Source organism: Pelophylax lessonae, assembly GCF_965119305.1.
Source record: "Pelophylax lessonae genome assembly, chromosome: 11".
NCBI lineage: Eukaryota > Metazoa > Chordata > Amphibia > Anura > Ranidae > Pelophylax > Pelophylax lessonae.
Window position 1 is genome coordinate 227,673,272 of NC_138778.1, and position 22,253 is coordinate 227,695,524.

Here is a 22,253-nt window from a genome sequence, read left to right on the forward strand (position 1 = left end):
GATCTTTCCCATTTTTTTTTTTTTTTCCTTTTTAGGTCTCCGGCCAGTTACTCTCCTATTATCCGCTACGGTCTCCTTACTGGGCGGACTGATATTTGGGTACGAACTAGGAATCATTTCTGGAGCCTTACTTCAACTAAAAAATGATTTTCATCTTACCTGTTTCCAGCAGGAGGCGCTGGTGAGCGCAGTTTTAATTGGCGCCCTTTTTGCATCCCTCATAGGAGGCGTCCTGATTGACCGATCCGGACGACGGACGTCTATACTGGCCAGCAATGTGGTGGTGTTGGCGGGGAGCACAGTTTTAATATTTTCATCATCCTTTTGGTCATTGGTGGTTGGACGTGTCACCGTTGGGTTTGGCATATCTATATCCTCCATGGCGTGCTGCATATATGTTTCAGAAATCGTCAAACCACATCAGAGAGGCACACTGGTGTCTCTTTATGAAACTGGGATTACACTTGGAATTTTACTTTCCTATGGCATGAATTACTTCTTATCCGGTGCCCACTGGGGATGGAAATACATGTTTGGGTTGGCAATTTCTCCAGCTATCTTACAGTTCATCAGCATCCTGTTTCTTCCATCCAGGCCCCCAAAAGTAAACATTTTAGACCAAGAACCTCCGACTGGTCTCATCCCACTACAAGATCTTCAGGAAGCTAACGACATCAAGTCCATGTCCTCCACCAGAGATTACTCTTTCCTGGACCTCTTTCGTTCAAAGGACAACATGCGGACAAGGACGTTGGTGGGTCTAGGTCTAGTTCTGTTCCAACAACTAACTGGCCAACCAAATGTGCTTTATTATGCGTCAACCATATTTAAGTCTGTGGGTTACCAAAGCAACTCTTCAGCAGTCTTGGCTTCTGTAGGTCTTGGTGTTGTGAAGGTCCTCTCAACATTGGTTGCCATGAGTTGTGCTGACAAAGCAGGAAGGAGAGTCTTGCTTCTGGCTGGATGTACTATGATGACCATCTCCGTGATCGGGATCGGGATTGCAAGTTTCACGATCGATCTGGATACTCACAAGGGCTGCGAATCCCTCACATCAATAAATTCAACTCTTGACCTCTCAAACTCTTCTGTTAAATTAGAATCCCTCGGTGACATAACTGCCTCCTTTGAAGCCCAGCACCGTGCCCCAGTGACCAGGATGCAGGGTTCCACCACACTGCTCTTCACCAAGAATGCAACACGGCCATCTCTTCGCTCCTCTGCGTTGACAGCGTTTTCGTCTCACTCCAGCAGTGAGCTGGTGAAATACCCAGAATCCTTTACTAGAGACCAGACCCTCTCCAGTCACGCTGGGTTATCCTGGATTACTCTTTTGAGTTTAATGGCATTCGTAAGTGCTTTTTCTATTGGATTTGGACCAAGTAAGTGTGGAGCAAATAAGTACATAAGATTTAAGGTACTTTGTGGTTTGACACTGTTTGGCATGCAGGGAAACAAAAACTTCAGCAAACATAATTGATAAAGAGAATTGTGGCTTGACTTTGAATAAAGATAGGTTTAAATAATACATTATATTACCAAGAACATTTTGACAGGTATTGGGATGCCTGCCTTTACACTCACATGAACTTTAATGGCGTCCCAGTCTTAAGCCTCGTACACACGTACCGATTGTCGGCCGTAAATATTCGGACGACGGCCGATTGTAGGCTTGTTAGTATGATACAGCCGACAGCACATTTTCGGCCGAACAGAATCTATCGTGCAGGCATTTAAAATTTTTGTTGGCCAACACTAGAATGGCCGATTGTTCGCCAGTCAGTACAGATTTCGGCCGACAGACAGCAGATTTGCAAGACTGGGCATGCTCAGAAAAGAAAAAACACAAGGAAAGTTAACCATCACATGACATAACTTCTGCAGTTGGCTGTTGTTGGCCGACAAAATTCGTGTGCAGTCTTTTGCAGTTTTCAACAGACACGATAGCCCTGGACAAAAGACGGCCGATCGTTCGGCCGACGATCGGTACGTGTGTACGGGGCATTAGTCTGTAGGGTTCAAGTTGACCCACCCTTTCTGTAGGGTTCAAGTTGACCCACCCTTTTGCAGCTATAGCAGCTTCCAACTCTTCTGAGAAGGCTGTCCACAAGGTTTAGGAGTGTGTCTACGGGACCATTCTTCCAGAAGCGCATTTGTGATGTCAGGCATTGATGTTGGAGAGAAACCTGAGGATAATTTTATTTCTATCTCAAGAAATGTAAACATCCCTTGTGATAGAAATAAGAGTTGACAGGTCCTCCTTTATGGAGACATCTGGGGCTTATAAGACTCCAGATCTCTCCTCTACCTTTTTGAAAGCATCAGATCTTAAAAAAAAAAAAAAAAAAAAGACCCTAGACCAGAAGGGACATCATGGCATTTCTCCCGGCCTCCTAGATCATAGAGGAGAGGAGAGACTATCTGGTTTCTCCTCATCTTTATGGCTAACCATGCAAACTGCCAGATCGTTTCCCAGGCTCTCTGGTTAGAATGGTAAGCCCGAGAAACACCACCGCCCAGATCACTTTATTTAGAAAGAGAATCGCTGTCTGAAAAAAAAAAAAAAAGTTAGTTACAGTATTTCATAAAAATGAGTACACCCCTCACATTTTTGTAAATATTTTATTCTATCTTTTCATGTGACAACACTGAAGAAATGACACTTTGCTACAATGTAAAGTAGTGAGTGTACAGCTTGTATAACAGTGTAAATTTGCTGTCCCCTCAAAATAACTCAACACACATCCATTAATGTCTAAACCGCTGGCAACAAAAGTGAGTACACCCCTAAGTGACAATGTCCAAATTGGGCCCAAAGTGTCAATATTTTGTGTGGCCGCCATTATTTTCCAGCACTGCCTTAACCCTCTTGGGCATGGAGTTCACCAGAGCTTCACAGGTTGCCACTGGAGTCCTCTTCCCCTCCTCCATGATGACATCACAGAGCTGGTGGATGTTAGAGACTTTGCGCTACTCCACCTTCTGTTTGGGGATGCCCCACAGATGCTCAATAGGGTTTAGGTCTGGAGACATGCTTGGCCAGTCCATCACCTTTACCCTCAGCTTCTTTAGCAAGGCAGTGGTCGTCTTGGAGGTGTGTTTGGGGTCATTATCATGTTGGAATACTGCCCTGCGACCCAGTCTCTGAAGGGAGGGGATCATGCTCTGCTTCAGTATGTCACAGTACATGTTGGCATTCATGGTTCCCTCAATGAACTGTAGCTCCCCAGTGCCGGCAGCACTCATGCAGCCCCAGACCATGACACTCCCACCACCATGCCTGACTGTAGGGAAGACACACTTGTCTTTGTACTCCTCACCTGGTTGCCACCACACACGCTTGACACCATCTGAACCAAATAAGTTATCTTAGTCTTATCAGACCACAGGAGATGGTTCCAGTAATCCATGCCCTTAGTCTGCTTGTCTTCAGCAAACTGTTTGCGGACTTTCTTGTGCATCATCTTTAGAAGAGGCTTCCTTCTGGGATGACAGCCATGCAGACCAATTTGATGCAGTGTGCGGCGTATGGTCTGAGTACTGACAGGCCGACCCCCCCCCCCCACCCCTTCAACCTCTGCAGCAATGCTGGCAGCACTCATACATCTATTTCCCAAAGACAACTTTTGGATATGACGCTGACCACGTGCACTCAACTTCTTTAGTCAGCCATGGCGAGGCCTGTTCTGAGTGGAACCTGTCCTGTTAAACCACTGTATGGTCCTGGCCACCGTGCTGCAGCTCTGTGTCAGGGTCTTGGCAATCTTCTTATAGCCTAGGCCATCTTTATGTAGAGCAACAATTCTTTTTTTCAGATCCTAAGAGAGTTCTTTTCCATGAGGTGCCATGTTGAACTTCCAGTGACCAGTATGAGAGAGTGAGAGCGATTAACACCAAATTTAACACACCTGCTCCCCATTCACACCTGAGACCTTGTAACACTAACGAGTCACATGACACCGGGGAGGGAAAATGGCTAATTGGGCCCAATTTGGACATTTTCACTTAGGGGTGTACTCACTTTTGTTGCCAGCGGTTTAGACATTAATGGCTGTGTGTTGAGTTATTTTGAGGGAACAGCAAATTTACACTGTTATACAAGCTGTACACTCACTACTTTACATTGTAGCAAAGTGTCATTTCTTCAGTGTTGTCACATGAAAAGAATAAAATATTTACAAAAATGTGAGGGGCGTACTCACTTTTGTGAGATACTGTACCTGTATAATATGTTTGGGGGCTCTTGCAAAAAAAAATACTGATCTTTACTCAGTACTTTTACTTTAAAAATACTTATTTAATACTGATTGTAAGCACCAAGTGTCAGAAGGCCTGATCTTAGAGTGGCATATACAGTGTGTATATATGTGTGTGTGTGTATGTATCAGAGAAGTATAGTAACGAAGTAGAACTACTTAAGTACTGTACTTAAGTACCGAAATGCGGTATCTGTACTTTCCTAGAGTAGAATTTTTTTCTCCTACTTCTACTTTTACTTCACTACATTTTTTCGATGATTTCGATACTTCTACTCAAGTATTTTTTTTTTGTGCTGCATAGTTACTCGTTACTTTTAAAAAAATTACCACTGCCAGAACAGTAGATGGCAGGATGCATAAAGCTCAAAAAAATGTGTATAATGTAATTTGTAAATCAGCGCATACGAAAATAAAGGCTGTGTATAATAAAAGCTGCTATACCAAATCTTTCCAATAAAAAGAAAATATGAAACAAACAAATAAATGGTGCTACAGCGCTTAAAGTGCATCAAGAAACTACTAACAAACACAGGTTAATCATTTGAATAAATCATTTGAAATAATAAAAACAATATGATGTTCATACTTTTGACTTCTTTCTTTAATAACTACATAACACAGTACTTGTACTTCTACTTTCAGTACTTGAGTAGAATTTTTTTTTTTATAACTACTGGTACTTTTTACTTTTAGTACTTAAGTAGCAAATTTTTTGAAAAAACTACTTGCAATACTTAAGTAAAAAAAATGTTGAATACTTTAGTACTTCTACTTAAGTAACTTTTTCTGCGAGCACTTCCACTTCTACTCAAGTAATTTTTTGATCGAGCACTTGTACTTTTACTCAAGTAGAAATTTCGAGTACTTTATACAAGTCTGGTATGTATATGTGTATATATATATATATATATATAGGAAATAAAATGACAATTGATGAAATGTTTCTATTAACCACTTAAGGACCGGAAGGATTTTCCCCCCTTAATGACCAGGCAATATATTGCGATTCGGCACTGCATTATTTAAATGGACAATTGCGCGGTTGTGCGACGCTGTACCCAAATAAAATGGATGTATTTTTGTTCCCCACAATTAGAGCTTTCTTTTGGTGGTATTTGATTACCTGTGCCATTTTATTTTTGCGCTATAAACAAAAAAAAATTGCGACAATCCTAAAAAAAAAGAAACAAAAAAACGTTTTTTACTTTCTGCTATATAACATTCCCAGTAAAAAAAAAAATGTAAAAATTGATTTTCTTAATAATTTTAGGCCAATTTTGTATTCTGCCTACATCGGTTCACGCAGGAGGGCCGTCCTGCCACAGTAAATCTGCGGCAGGTGGTCCGGAAGTGGTAATCACGGCAGTTGGTACGCGAAACAACATAACTGTAAGTCATTTCGTGTATCAGTTAGTGGGTGCGCACTAGAGGGGGAGCCAATCACCGGGTCTGACGGACGCAATGTCCACTGAGTGGACGCGATGTCTGCCGGACACCTGCGATTGCTCCCCATAGAGACGACGGCGGTCTGCCGAAGTAAACACGGCACACCACTGTTCTGTCAGGTATGAACAGGTATAGTCATAAAGGGATGGACATGGTCAGCAACAATACTCAGGTAGGGGGTGGGGTTTGTACCATTCTCAGTTGGTACTAAGGGGTCCAAAGTGTGCCAAGAAAATATCCCCCACACCATTACACCACCACCAGCAGCCTGAACCATTACTCCCATCCTCCTCCTCCCCCACACCATTACACCACCACCACCAGCCTGAACCATTACCCCCCCCTCCTCCCCCACACCATTACACCACCTCCACCACCAGCCTGAACCATTACCCCCCCCTCCTCCCCCGCACCATTACACCACCACCACCAGCCTGAACCATTACCCCCCCCCTCCTCCCCCGCACCATTACACCTCCACCACCAGCCTGAACCATTACCCCCCCCCCTCCTCCCCCGCACCATTACACCACCACCAGCAGCCTGAACCATTACTCCCATCCTCCTCCTCCCCCACACCATTACACCACCACCAGCCTGAACCATTACCCCCCCTCCTCCCCCAAACCATTACACCACCACCAGCCTGAACCGATACCCCCCCCCACACCATTACACCACCTCCACCACCAGCCTGAACCATTACCCCCCCTCCTCCCCCGCACCATTACACCACCACCACCAGCCTGAACCATTACCCCCCCCCTCCTCCCCCGCACCATTACACCACCAGCCTGAACCATTACCCCCCCTCCTCCTCCCCCGCACCATTACACCACCACCACCAGCCTGAACCGGTGATACAAGGTTGGATGGATCCATCGCCAAATTCTGACCCTCCCATCTGAATGTTGCAGCTGAAATCCAGACTCCTCAGACCAGGCAACGTTTTTCCCAATCTTCTATTGTCCAATGTTGGTGATCCTGTGCCAATTGTAGCCTCAGTTTCCTGTTCTTAGCTGACAGGAGTGGCACCCGGTGTGGTCTTCTGCTGCTGTAGCCCATCTGCTTCAAGGTTGGATGAGCTGTGTGTTTAGAGATGGTATTCTGCATACCTTGGGTGCAACGAGTGATTATTTGAGTTACTGTTGCCTTTCTATCATCCGAAACCAGTCTGCCCATTCTCCTCTGACCTCAACAAGGCATTTTCCTCCACACAATTGCCGCTCTCTGGATATTTTCTCTTTTTCCCATCATTCTCTGTAATCCCGAGAGATGGTTGTGTGTGAAAATACCAGAAATACTCAGACCACCCCGTCTGCCACCAACAACCATGCCACGTTCAAAGTCACTTAAATCCCCTTTCTTCCCCATTCTGAAGCTCAGTTTGAACTTCAGCAAGTTGTCTTCACCATGTCTAGATGCCTAAATGCACTGAGTTGCTGCCCTGTGATTGGCTGATTAGCAATTTGTGTTACCAAGCAACTGAGCAGGTATACCTAATAAAGTGGCCGGTGAGTGCATATCCCATGTGACCTTACCAAGGCAAGTGGTTTGACTCCTATACCTCTAAAGGGGTGCTGACATGCCTTCAAGTCCTTTAGTCCGTCTTACAGACAGGGCCGCTGATTGGGGGGGGGGGGGGGGACCACCAGTCCTACTGCGGGGAGCCTGGGCACACAGGGGGCCCCAACAACATTGGGAATTGGTGCGGTTGGGCGTAGGAACAATTACAGAAGGAAGCCCTATGCGGCTCTCTGCAGCAGCTGAAAGCCAGCTTTTCCTCCTCCTGCCAGCTTTCAGCTGCCGCAGGGAGAGACACAGACACAGGGCATCATTCCTGTAATTACTTCTCCCAACGCCGATCCCCCTCCCTTGCTGCCAGCTTCTGATTTCCCCCCCCCCCCCTGTTGTCCCCCCCTTATACCGGGCTCTCCCCCCACCTCCCTCCCGCAGCGCTGCAGGCTTCCCTGTCCTGTAGAAAAAAAAAAAAATAATAATAATAAATTGTAAAAAAAAAAAAAAAATAATAATTAAACATTGTAATAACAAAATTGTAAAATAAAATAATTGTAAAAATTTTTAACTTTTAAAAAATGTAAAAAAAAAACTATTAAAAGGGGCGAATTCACACAGATTCTCTGTTATGTTTGTGTTCGCTAATAATGATTTTAGTGTATATTTACTGAAAAATATTGTCTTGATAAATTCAGGGGGGGGCCCTGCCAGGTAGGCTGTAGGGGGCCCCCTGTGATTTCTAACAGCAGCCCTGCTTACAGACGTTCTGACTCTTTTGAAAACCATTCTCGCCTACAGAGAATTTCAATGTGCAATTAATAAAGGATGGTGACAATTTATAAGTCTATAGGTTGCCTACTGTGCAAATGTGTGTGGGGTTTTTTTTTTTTTTTTATTTTATTTTAAATTTATTTATTTATTTTTTTATCCTTCAATTAATAAAAATTTTATTTGTTTATTTATTTTTCTCCAGTGACCTGGCTGGTCCTCAGTGAGATCTACCCTGCGGAAATACGTGGCAGGGCATTTGCCTTCTGTAACAGCCTAAACTGGGCAGCCAACCTGCTGATCACATTGACGTTTCTGGATGTTATCGGTAAGCAACCCATTGGGGCACATTATAAAGTGGTGCGCAAGGAACATCTGGATGGGGCAAGGTGGGAAGTTGCTGTCGTTTAATTGTGCAGAAGAGAAAAATTTCCAACGTTCAGCAATAAAATCTCAATTGCTATAAAATGAACAAAGGGCCAAAAATGGCAAGAAAAAAAACAATGCCATTAACATTAATAAATTCTTCTTTAATCAGATGACCTTGTGCAAATGTTAATATTGGAGGAAAAAAAATTATTATTATTTTTTTTTTTTTTACTATAATATTTAGATATTTTTACATTTAATTATGGAAGCTGTACTGCAGAGCAGCGGCTGGAATCTGATTGGTTGGACACTAATCAAAAAAAAAAAAAAATGCAAGTTTTCTAAGAACCATTTCACTTGCTTTAACCACTTCTGGAGCGGAAGGTTTTCCCCCTTAATGACCAGGCCATTTTTTGCGATTCAGCTCTGCGTTTCTTCAACAGACAAATGCGCAGACTTGTGACGCTGTACCCAAATAAAATTTGATGACGTTTTTTTTCCCCACAAATGGAGCTTTCTTTTAGTGGTATTTGATCACCTCTGCGATTATTTGATTTATTTTTTTTGCGCTATAAAAAAAAAAAGAGCAACAATTCTGGAAAAAAATATATATATTTTTCACTTTCTGCTATATAACATTCCCAATTAAAAAAAAAAAAAAAAAAAAATGTAAACCATTTTTTTTTTAATCATTTTAGGCCAATTTGTATTCTGCTACATATTTTTGGTAAAAAAAAAAAAAAAAAAAACCCCAATAAGCATATATTGATTGGTTTGCACAAATGTTATCGCATTTACAAACTAGCGGAAAGATTTGTCTTTTTTTTTATACTAGTAATGGCAGCGACCAGCGATTTTTTTTTTTTTTTTTTTTTTTTTTTTGCGGGACTGCGACATTGCAGCGGACAGATCAGACCAATAACTGACGTTTTTTGGGGAACCAGTGACAATACTACAGTAATCAGTGCTTAAAAAAATGCACTGTTACTGTAATAATGACACTGGCAGGGAAGGGTGTTAACCCAGGGGTGATGTGAGCCTAAGGGGTGTTTTCTAACTGTGAGGGGGGGGGCGGGCTTGTGAAATCAACACAGAGACCTGTGAACCTAAATAGTTGGAACCCAGGAGCTCTGCATTGATTCCTGAGAGAACAGCGGTCTGCGGTGTTTACAACAGCAGACCGCTGTTCTCTCTCTACGGGGAGCGATTGCGGGTGCCTGGCGGCAATCGCGGCCGCCGGCCCCGTGAATCGGCTTTCCCCGCTGGCTAATGGTGGTGCATGCGCGCCCCCCCGGGATCGCTCCCACCAATCGCCGTACAGGTACAGCGATTTGTGCAGCTGAGCCAGCCTGCTGCTGTTGTATATATGCGTTGGGCGGTCGGCAAGTGGTTAACCACTTCCAAACTAGGCCAAATCTGGCACTCCGCTCCTGCATGTGAAAATCATTTTTTTGCTAGAAAATTACTCAGAACCCCCAAACGTTATCTATCTAATCAATCGAATCTAATGTAATCTAATCTATTTTATCTATCTTATCTAATCTATCTACATACATACATAGTTGTTGTTTTTTTTTTTTTTTTGTAGAGACCCTAGGGAATATAATGGCGGTCATTGCAACTTTTTATGTCACATGGTATTTGCGCATCAATTTTTTAAACACGTTTTTTTGTTTTATGAATTAAATGCGTTGTTTTATAAATTAAAAAAAAAAAAAAAAATACTAAAGTTTGCCTAATTTTTTATTTTTTTTTGTATATTGTGAAAGGTAATAAATAAAGATAAAGTAAACTGATATCTAACATGTCACGCTTTAAAATTGCATACACTCGTGGAATGGAGCCAAACTTCGGTACTTTAAAAATCCTTTTTTTTTTTTTTCTCTTTCTTTTTTTTTTTTCCTTTCCTTTTCCTTTTTTTTTTCGGCTTAAGAAAAGTGTAAGATTTATTGGACAGCCCCTCAGTTATAGCATTTTCTTTTAAGGCTCCATTCACACCTGGGCGTTTTTTGAGTGTTTTTCAGCTCCAAAAGCGCTAAAAAAAAAACGTTGCCCAACAAGTAAAACCCCATTCATTTAAATGGCCCCTGTTCACATCTGAGAGTTTTGCAAAAGGCCTGTAGCTGAAAAAAAGTACATGAGCTTCTTTTTGGGCTGATTACCAGCGTTTTTGATGTCAATGCCTGCCTCCAAAAACGCCTGAAAAAAACGTCTGAAAATCGCGGTAAAACGCTACGCTCAAGTGTGAATGCAGCCTAAGTGCCGGGTCACACTTATGCGATGCGGGAAGGCTGCGAATTTGCAGCCTGTTCCCGCATCGCAAACGCACATCTGGCAGTTCACACTGCCATATGCGATACGCAGGGGGTGTCAATGAAATGTTAACGACACCCCCAGTTTGATCGCATATCGCAGTGCGATCTGACAGTTCGCACAGGATCGGATCGCACAAGTGTGAACCACTGAGCGATCCGATCCTGATGTGGCTGAAAAAAAGGGTCCTGTGCGACTTTTGTGCGGGTGCAGTACGAATTTCAGCCATACAAAGTGTATGGCTAAACTCGCACCGCACAGCTGATCGCATGTAATGAAGGAGCAGTGCACTCCGATATTACATGCGATCACCGCACACGCTATAGTGTGAACCGGTACTTAAAGAGGTTGTAAACTCGCATATTTTTTTTCACCCTGCAAGAGAAAGACATAATGAGCTAGTATGCGTCGCATATTAGCTCATTATGCAATACTTACCTTAGAACGAGCCCCCGCCGTGCCGCTCACTCACCTCTATGACGGGCGACATGTCCAGTCGCCCATCTTCCGGGATCGCGGCATCCGGCCACGTCACTCCCGCGCGAGAGCTGCCAGTCACGGCACGGGACTCTGAAGGAACGGCACGAGCGGCCGTTCCTTCAGAGCGCATGCGCCAGTGACGTCACTGGCTGCATGTAAGGTAAATATCTCCTAAACGGTACATGATTAGGAGATAATTACAGTACCTATAGGTAAGCCTTATCATAGGATCACCTATAGGTAAAAGTTGCAGAGGAGGGTTTACTTCCTCCTTGAGGCTGCATTCACATGTCAGCGTTTGGATCGCGGGCAGAATCGCAGCGATTCCGCCCGTGATCCGGAGATTATTGCAAATCGCGGGACGCCTGTGCGTTGCCCGTGATTTGCAATAGCCCCCCCAAACGCTGAGCGATGTTGCCGCGATTTCCGCCTGCCGAATCGCGGTAACATCGCGCAAAAAAAAATCGCGGGACGCAATACGCTCCAAAGAAGCTCTTGTACTTTTTTGGGCGTAATGCGTCCGGCGATTTTTTTTTTTTTTGCGCGATGTTACCGCGATTCGGCAGGCGGAAATCGCGGCAACATCGCTCAGCGTTTGGGGGGCTATTGGAAATCACGAGCAACGCACAGGTGCCCCGCAATTTGCAATAATCTCCGGATCGCGGGCGGAATCGTGCCGCGATCTATATGCTGACATGTGAACGGAGCCTAAGTTTGCTGGTTGTTGCTATTTATATCCATAACAAAAATAGAATGTAACATTAATTTTAGACGACCAATAGTGCAGAGGGATAGAGCTACAAAAGTTGTGAATACTTTGTGTTGTGTTTAATACTTTCTCTTTTTTCTCTATACAGAATCTATTGGTCTATCGTGGACCTTCCTTGTGTATGGCTTGATGGGAGCGGTGGCAATAATATTTATTTACTACTTCATTCCGGAGACAAAAGGACGTTCTCTGGAAGAGATTGACAAAGAATTCTCGAATAAAAGGTATTTGATGCTTGGATCATCTCTGGGAACTGAAGGAGCTAATTAATATAAAATGATTCACACCTCTGGAAAAGGAAAGGGATGAGATATCTAGGACTAGCAATGGAAGGCGTTAATGTGTATAGCATGCCCACACTTTTTTTTTTTTTTTTTGAAGGGTTTGAACCTCTGTCAAACATTTATTTCTCTGTCCCTGCTGGGTCTATTCATATTCTGTTTGTCCTGGGGGGGGGGGGGGGGGGCGCATTCTCACTGAGACAGAAAATGATAGGAAATCTAAAAGGTTTTAGGAATTTTTAGCAAAACCTCCCAGTGGACATTTTGCTTTCAGTGACTGTCTAAAACTAAATTTCCCCACATTTCTGTGAAATTTTCCCTATCTTCCTGTAGGAAGGGTAAATCCCCCCCCCCCCCCTAAAAAACACAGTCCACAATTATTAAAAAAAAAAAAAAAAACCCCAGAGGTTTTAACTCCGTAGAAACAATAACCAAGTGGTCACACCCTGCTTATGAATGCCCACTTTCCTATTTCTTTAACTACTTGTCTACTGTGCATGTTCACCCCCCTTCCTGCCCAGGCCAAATTTCAGCTTTCAGAATGGCCGCACTTTGACAATTGCACGGTCAGGCAACATTGTAGCCAAATGGAATTTTTTTGGTGGTATTTAACCACTTAAGCTTAAGATTTTACCCCCTTCCTGACCAGGGGGTTTTTTGCGTATTATTTATTTATTTTTTTTAACTGCGTGACTTTAACAGACAATTGCGCGGTCATGCGACGCTGTACCTAAAACGAATTTCACAAACATAGCTTTCTTTTGGTGGTATTTGATCACCTGTGCGATTTTTTTTTTTTTTTTTTTTTTTTTTGATCATGCGCTATAAACAAAAAAAGAGCGTAATTTTTGCAAAAATAACAATATTTTTCACTTTTTTTTTATATGAAATCCCCCCCCCCCCCCCAAAAAATTTTTTTAACATTTTCGGCCAAATTGTTTTATGCTACATATGTTTGGTAAAAAAAATCGCAAAAAGCGTATTTTGATTGGTTTGCGCAAAAGTTATCGCGTTTACTAACAAAGGGAAAATTTTTTGTCATTTTTGGTGTTTTTTTTTTTAACGAGTAATGGCGGCGATCTGCGATTTTTTTATTTTGCGGTACTGCGACATTGCGGCGGACAGATCAGACCCTTGACTGACATTTTTGACACTTTTGGGGGTACCAGTGACATTACTGCAGTAATCAGTGCTATACATATGCACTGTTACTGTAAAAATGACACTGGCAGGGAAGAGGTTAACTGTATTGGACAGGAAGGGGTTAGGTGTGTCCTAGGGGCGTGATTCTAACTGTAAAGGGACATGGCTATTGGTGTAAAAACAAAGATCAACGGTTCTACATAGTAGAACCGTCTGATCTCCATTTTTACACAAGCGACTTGTTTACATAAGCCGCTCCGCCTTTCTCCCGCTGTACCGGCGATCGGCGAGTGACCGGCGGACATCAGGTCCGCCGGTCACACGCCCGCACTCCTCCCTGAACGAGCCGAGGCGGGCGCGCGCTCGTCCGCTATTGGCTCCAATCCCAGTGACAGGCGAGTGACGTAGATCTACGTCACTCTGCCTGGCCGGGGCTGACTGCCGCAGTAAATATACTGTGCACAGTCGGCAACCGGTTAATCACCACTGGGTTTTGTATTTTTTGCTGAAAAAATGTTAAAAAAAATTTAAAATTTGGGGGAAAAAAAAAAGTTTTTTGTTTCTGTTATAAAATGTAAATAAGTATTTTTTTTTTTTTCTCCTTCACTTTGGGGCTGGTGAGGCAGCTCTGATGGGCGCTGGTGAGGTGGCTCTGATGAGACTGCACTGATGAGGAGGCACTAATGTGCATACCTGATGGCCACTGATGAGTACTGACAGGTGGTACTTATGGGGACTGATAGGCAGGTCGGCTCTGTCCCGCCAATCGAAGTAACTATATGTCGCTCCGCGGGATCACAAGTGGGGGCGCGCACATGCCCATCCGCTACAGGGGGAGCCAATCAGCTGGTCCGGCGGCCGCGATTGCCGACGGGCACCAACGATTGCTCCTCGTGGAGACAGAACGGCCATGTAAACACGGCAGACCGCTGTTCTGTCAGTAATGAACACAGGGATCCTCTTATTTAGGATCACAGGTCTCCGTGTTCATTCAGTAAATACATCCCCCACACAGTTAGAAAGCACCCCCTAGGGACACATTTATCCCTTTGAACGCCCCTGGTGTTAACCCCTTCCCTGCCAGTGTCATTAGTACAGTAACAGTGCATATTTTTAGCACTGATTACTGTAGTAATATCACTGGTCCCCCCAAAAAGTGTCAGTCAGTGTCCAATTTGTCTGCAGTGGGGGTAAGTTTCCATCAATTGTGGTGCAGGTTATTGATAATCTACATATATGGAGCACGGGGTCTCTTCCTATTGAGCTGTGTCTCATAAATCCCCCACCATTAGGAAAAAAAGTGTCAAAAATGTCAGTTAGGGGTCCAATCTGTCCGCCGCAATGTCGCAGTCCCGCTAAAAATCGCTGATCGCCGCCATTACTAGTAAAAAAAATAAATGAATAAAAAGGACTTAAATTTTTCCTCTAGTTTGTAGACGCAATAACTTTTTTGCGCAAACCAATCGATATACGTTTATTGGAATTTTTTTTTTTTTTTACCAAAAATATGTAGCAGAATACAAATTGGCCTAAAATTTTTTTTGGGAATGTTATTTAGCAGTAAATAACTTTTTTTTTTTTTTTTTCTTTTAGAATTGTCGATATTATTTTATTTTTTTTGATTATAGTGCTAAAAAAAAAAAAAAAAAAAAAAAATATATATATATATATAAAAATCGCAGAGGTGATCAAATGGCACCAAAAGAAAGCTTTATTTGGGTACAGCGTCGCATGACCGGGCAATTGTCTTTTAAAGTATCGCAAGAAATGGTCTGGTCCAAAAGTGGTTAAATACCACTTCGCCACCTCGGAAACCCTTGGTAAATAGGAGATACGCAAATTTAGAGTACAAAAATTTGAGACATAATCCAGAGTATAGTGATGCCACATCCCATAAATAGATAAATGGAAAATGAGAGGGGGGGGGGGGGAGAAAATTCAATCCCCCTACAAATGATAGGACTTTATAGGCACACACTGATTAATCTAAAAAAAAAAAAAAAAAAAAAAAATGTTTTTTGGATTAATCTAAAAAAAAAAAAGTACTTTTTTTTTTTTTTTTTTTAGATTAATCAGTGTGTGCCTATAAAGTCCTATCATTTGTAGGGGAATCTAATTTTCTCCCCCCCCCCCTCTCATTTTCCAAATAGGAGATAGGCAGCTTCTGTCAAAATATAGTCTTCTCCTGTAATTAATAAAAGCAGTACTTTAAATATAAAATGTATGGAAAAATCCAGCACTTGTGGGAGTCACCTTTTTTAGGGTTCAAAGATTCTCTGTAAATGTTAACATTTGCACACAGCATGACACTTTAGGCTGCATTCACACTTGAGCGTAGCGTTTTACCACGTTTTTTTACAGCGATTTTCAGTCGTTTTTTCAGGCGTTTTTGGAGGCAGGCATTGACATCTATCAAAAACGCTGGTAATCAGCCCCAAAAAGAAGCTCATGTACTTTTTTCAGCTACAGGCATTTTGCAAAATGCTCAGATGTGAACAGGGGCCATTTAAATGAATGGGGTTTTACTTGTTGGGCGTTTTGGAATGTTTTTTTTTTGAGCGTTTTTGCAGCTAAAAAACACTCAAAAACGCCCAGGTGTGACTGGAGCCTTAGAGTCTAAGTATAACAAAAAAAAAAATTAATTCTTTGTGAATGCATCACGAATACTCCCTTTAATTTGTCTAATATGGAGGTAGGCAACCTTAAAGAGGTGGAGATCTACCTGAACAACACGGGTGAAGTCTAAGATCAGCGGGCACAGTGCCATAGTTGCATAGTAGCTGAGGTTGAATTAAGACAACAATCCATCCAGTTCAACCTGTGTAGGTGTTTGTGTCAGTGACGTGATCATTTCCCATAACCCCGAATGTTGTGATCTGTGAGATGCACGTCCGATAGTCTTTTAACCACTTCCATACCAGGCGATTTCTGGCACTCATTATTTATTTATATATATATATATATATAATATAATTTTTTTTTTTTTTTTTAGCAGAGACCCTAGGGCAATGATGGTGAACCTTGGCACCCCAGATGTTTTGGAACTACATTTCCCATGATGCTCATGCACTCTGCAGTGTAGCTGAGCATCATGGGAAATATACAAAAAGAAAGACAGTGCAAGAAAATATTAGTGAAAATCCAAATAATAGATCTTCTCTTAGTGCCGGTTCACATTACCGCGACGCTACTTCCCGGGGCGACCTCCGAGATCGCGGTGCGAGCAGCGCGCCGCGACCTCGGAGCGGCCGCCACGGACTTTATAACATTGAAGTCTATGGCGGTCGCCTCCTGGTTGCCCCAAAGAAGCTCCGGACCCTTTTTCTAAGTCGGAGCAACTTGTGTCGCTCCTATTAGAACGGGTCCACAGCTTCTCTATGGGAGGCGACCTGCGGCGACCTGTGAGGCGACCAGGTCGCCTCACAGGTCGCCCTAGTGTGAACCGAGCCTTATGTACAGACACTATTGAGCAATGGTAAACAAATTGATTGTATCTTCCCAGTGCCAATAAATAAGTGAATAAATGTGCTCCAATAAAAATAATAATAAGTGAATATGAATGTCCTCCAATAAAATTTATATAGCGGTGTACCAAAACAAGTAAAAATATACACCCCCAATGCTGTTAATAAGTGGATATAAATAAACTCCTAAAAAAAAATCAGCCAAATAATAAGTGCCCAGTGAATGTCCAGTGAAAAACATGACTGGTGCTCAAAAAAAATCAAAATCATCCAAGTGACTTCTTTGTGAATTGTGGATCGTGGATCCCGTATTCTCTCCTCCCCCCCCCCCCCCCCAACCGTGAATCCACTTACCAGAAGGCGTGGACCCCTAAACTTTACAGCATAGGGGTCAATAGAGCTTGATACTGGTAAGCGGTTGCAGGTAGAGGTCCTTTTTAGGGTATCCCTCCTCGGTATGGAAAGACAAAAAACACCCCAAATAGTGTAATACGTTCCAAGAATTCATGGGAAATGTAGTTCCAAAACATCTGGGGTGCCGAGGTTCGCCATCACTGCCCTAGGGAATAAAATGGCATTGTAACTTTTTATGTCACACGGTATTTGCGCAGAAATTTTTCCAGCCGCGTTTTTGTGAATAAAAAAAAACGGAATACTAAAGTTAGCCCAATTTTTTTGTATAATGTTAAAGATGATGTTACGCCGAGTAAATGGATACCTAACATGTCACACTTTAAAATTGCGCACGCTCGTGGAATGACGCCAAACTTCGGTACTTAAAAAATCTCTATAATCGACGCTTTAAAAAATTTTGTTACCAGTTTAGAGTTACAGAGGAGGTCTAGTGCTAGAATTGTTGCTCTCGCTCTAACGTTCGTGGCGATACCTCACATGAATGGATTGAACGTCGTTTACATATGTGGCCGCGAAGTACGCATGCGTTCGATTCTGCGTGCGAGCAGGCGGGGACAGGGGAACTATAAATTATTATTTTTTTATTATTTTTTTTCTTTATTTTTTTATTTTTACACTTTCCCTTTCATTTTTTTTTTTTTTGGATCACTTTTATTCCTATGTGCGAACTCTCAGATCGCACTGCGATATGCAATCTGATCTGGGGGTGTGACATAAAGTATTGCAACGGCATCATCAGTGCTGCCTATCAGTGTTACCAGTGCTTATCATTACCCATCAGTGCCGCCTTATCAGTGCCCCATCATCAAGGCTGCCTATCAGTGTCACCTACCAGTGCCTATCATTACCCATCAGTGCTGCCTATCAGTGTCACCTACCAGTGCCTATCATTACCCATCAGTGCTGCCTATCAGTGTTACCAGTGCCTATCATTACCCATCAGTGCTGCCTATCAGTGTCACCTACCAGTGCCTATCATTACCCATCAGTGCTGCCCATCAGTGTTACCAGTGCCTATCATTACCCATCAGTGCCGCCTTATCAGTGCCCCATCATCAGTGCTGCCTATCAGTGTCACCTACCAGTGCCTATCATTACCCATTAGTGCAGCCTATCAGGGCCCATCAGTGCCGCTTCATCAGCGCACATCAATGAAGGAGAAAAATTACCTGTTTGCAAAATTTTATAACAAACTATAAAAACTGTTTTTTTTTTTTTTTAATTTTCGGTATTTTTTTGTTTGTTTAGCAAAAAATAAAAACCCCAGTAGTGAATAAATACCACAAAAAAGCTCTATTTTGTTTGAAAAAAATGTAATTTGGGTACAGCGTTGCATGACCGCGCAATTGTCATTCAAAGTGCGACAGCGCTGAAAGCTGAGAACTGGCCTGGGCAGGAAGGGGGTTTAAGTGCCCGGTAGGCAAGTGGTTAATAGACACAATACAAGGATTGTTCATTAGACATGTGCAGAATGAAAAAATTTGTTTCGATATTTTTTTTTTCTTTTTTTTTTTTTTTACATTTGTTTAGTTACATTTTTTAAAATTTGTTTTCAGAATTCTCTTAGTTTATTCGAGGTCGAATCGATTTAGAATTTTTTTAGAATTTGATGTCCCAGACAGTTTACCCTCACAGATGTTTCACTTTTGGATGGAAGAGGTCCTGTTTCACTTTGGTCAGTTGGTGGACACAAGAAATAAAATTATTATGGACCTTCCAGGACCTACAGAAATAAAATGGGCTCGCTCCCGATGTGTTCATTCACAGCGGGAGTCGGGCCAGGGTAGGAGCAGCGGCGATTGCCGCTGCTCTGCCCCGATCGTCGGGGATCGAGTCTGGAGATCCGCCCGCTGTGTGTAAACACAGCGGGCGGATCTCCATAGTGACAGGGACTGACAGATCGGAGTGTTCAGCATAGCTGGACATCCGATCTGTCCTTCTGTCACTCAGTCACCTCCCCCCACACGTCAGTAAGCACCAGGCATACATTAACCCCTCCCTCTCCAATAAAATTAACCCCTTCCCTGCCAGTGTCATTTTTACAGTAACAGTGCATATATATAGCACTGATTACTGTAGAAATGTCACTGGTACCCCCAAAAGTGTCAAAAATGTCAGTCAAGGGTCCGATCTGTCCGCCGCAATGTCGCAGTCCCGCAAAAAAAATCGCAGATCACCGCCATTACGCGTTAAAAAAAAAAACACCAAAAATGACAGAAATCTTTCCCTTAGTTAGTAAACGCAATAACTTTTGCGCAAACCAATCAAAATACGCTTATTGCGATTTTTTTTTTTTACTAAACATAGGTAGCATAAAACAAATTGGCCAAAAATTTAAAAAAAATTTGATTTTTACATTTTTTTGGGGGGGAATTTCATATAAAAAAATGTGAAAAATATTGTTATTTTTTTCAAAATAAACGCTCTTTTTTTGTTTATAGCGCAAAAAGTAAAAATCGCACAGGTGATCAAATACCACCAAAAGAAAGCTCTGTTTGTGGGAAAAAAAGGACGTCAATTTTGTTTGGGTACGGCGTCGCACGACCGTGCAATTGTCAGTTAAAGTCGCACAGCGCCGAATCACAAAAAGTGGCCTGGACGGAAGACAGCAAAATTCTCCGGTGGTAAAGTGGTTAAAGAAACACTTTGAATGCCCAAACAGCTCAAAATCCTTCGTCCGGTCATGTTTCAACACCACAGTCACTAAAAACATGTTAAGTATTTCCATTGTTAAACAGCCAGTGTCCTAAAAATCAGAACACACTGAGGTGTTTTAAGTGACTGTGGTGTCAGAAACATTTTGCTTTAACACATCTTGAGAAAATGCAAATATTTAATAACTTAAAAAAGTAAAGTCATTTCGAGTCATATGTCTCAAGTCAAAGTCAAGTCTCAAGTCATGAATACCAAGTCAAAGTCAAGTCGAGTCTTTTTATTAATTTTAGTCAAGCAAGTCTCAAGTCCTCAAACTGGTGACTTAAGTCAAGTCATGTGACTCAAGTCCCCCACCTCTGCTCTGCAGTATAGCTGAGCATCATGGGAAATGTAGTTCCAAAACATCTGGGGTTCCAAGGTTCACCATCACTGGCCAACGGTGTCCTGAGGAAACCATCTGGTGCTCCTTTCCTCCTGAGTACTCATGATCCCCCCCGGAGATCCTATTCCATCTTAATGCCCACCCTTGTCCCCCTTGGTCCTGGTCCTTGTAAGCCTTACTCCTAGAGCAGTAAATGTGAACCTTGGCACCCTAGATGTTTTGGAACTACATTTCCCATGATGCTCATGCACTCTGCAGTGTAGTGGAGCATCATGGGAAATGTAGTTCCAAAACTTCTGGGGTGCCAAGGTTCGCCATCCCTGGCCTAGGCCTTGGCACTCCTATATGCGAAAATGGGAGCAGGTCTTGGGTGAGGAGCTACCTCTGAAAACATGGCACCTTATTTGGTCACAGGCGTCCAAGAGCTTGATCTGTAGCCAGTATAATGAGAACCAATACAAGATTCTCCATCATTGGTACCAAACCTCGGACTCGCGCCTTTCCATATATCCTTCTGCCGATCGCCGATGCTGGCGCTGTGATAAAGACAAAAGTGCATTATATCCCATTTACTGGTCTTGCCCATTGATCACCCCCTATTGGCGGATGGTTTGTTGCCTCCTCCATTCCATCTTTGGATCCTGGGTGCCTTTCAATCCTAAAACCCTTCTCCTAGGTCTCCCACCCACTTCCTTTTCTAAATTGTCTAAAAAAAGAAAAACCTCCATGCACATGTGCTGACTCCTGCACGATGCTTGGTTGCTCTTCAATGGAAGAAACGGGAGCCTCCGTCTCTTTGATTTGCACTTCAGGATCTGAGATGTGAAGAGGATGGAATATCTGACTGCTTCGCTGAAGGACTCCCTTGAAGCGAATACCCGGGTATGGGAATTGTGGGAAATTTTGGAAGCTCCCCCAACCTGACGCTTCTCTATAATAGTGACGCAGTGTGTGGATGGTGACTCCGGACTTCAGTGGGGTCCTAACTACTATTGTGCTCAGTACAGTGCCTGTTCCCGTTGGGTTACACTCGGCAGTGCGGCTGAGATACTGCTGCTTCCAGCAGCCATTACCAGGCTGGATGTTACCAAATGGTATCTTTGGGATCCATTTACCTTCACCTTTCTTTCCAGATGAATACTTTGTAAGTTTGCACTTTTTTTTTTTTTGGGCTTTTGTCAAACTGATTGTCTTCTACCTTTCTGTTTTTACTATTGAAAATGAATAAAACTGTCAGTTTTCAAGAATTATCAGAATTTGGTTGATTCAAACTCCATTTGAAATCGAATTTTGGAAGATGGTTATATTCTTTCTATTTTCTTTTTTTCTTTTTCTATTCTTTTCTATTCTATTTGAATTTATTCTATTTGAAATTAGAATTTCGGAAGATGGTTATATTGTTATGTTCTTTCTGTTCTGTTTTTGTTTTTATTTCTATTCTATTTTTATTCTTGTATTTTCTATTCTATTCTTTTCTATTTTATTCTTTTCCATTCTAATTTATACTATTTGAATTTGAGTTTTTTTTCTATTCGACCTTTGGAGGCAGGTTTTATTTCTATTTTATTCAATTCTATTGTTTTCCTATTCTATTCTTTTCTACTCTTTTGAAATTCAAATTTCAGAAGATGGTTATATTCTTTCTATTCTTTTCTTTTCCGTTTTTTTGTTTTTTCTATTCTATTTGAATTCTATTCAAAATTTGAATTTTGGAAGATGGTTATATTGTTCTTTCTATTTGTTTTTATTTTTCTATTCTATTTTCTATTTTATTCTATTCTTTTCTATTCTAATTCTAATTTTATACTATTTGAATTCTAGTTTCTGTTCAAAATTCGAATTTTGGAGGAAGGTTATATTTCCACTTATTCTATTCTATTGTTTTCCTATTCTTTTCTACTCTTATTTGGATTCAAATGTATTCTGTTTGAAATTTGAATTTCAGAAGATGGTTATGTTCTTTCTATTTTATTCTATTCTTTTTTTTTTTTT

General features: G+C 42.1%; 1 protein-coding gene across 2 annotated transcripts in view; it reads left to right on the forward strand.

The window, feature by feature from the left end:
• SLC2A10 (solute carrier family 2 member 10) overlaps positions 1-22,253 on the forward strand; it is a 49,906-nt gene that overhangs the window by 18,623 nt on the left and 9,030 nt on the right. For both annotated transcript variants that reach the window (XM_082272655.1, XM_082272654.1), the window contains 3 exons: positions 36-1,382; positions 8,197-8,319; positions 12,011-12,146. In XM_082272655.1, coding sequence (XP_082128781.1) covers positions 36-1,382; positions 8,197-8,319; positions 12,011-12,146 — 1,606 coding nt within the window. The remainder of the gene's footprint in view (positions 1-35; positions 1,383-8,196; positions 8,320-12,010; positions 12,147-22,253) is intronic.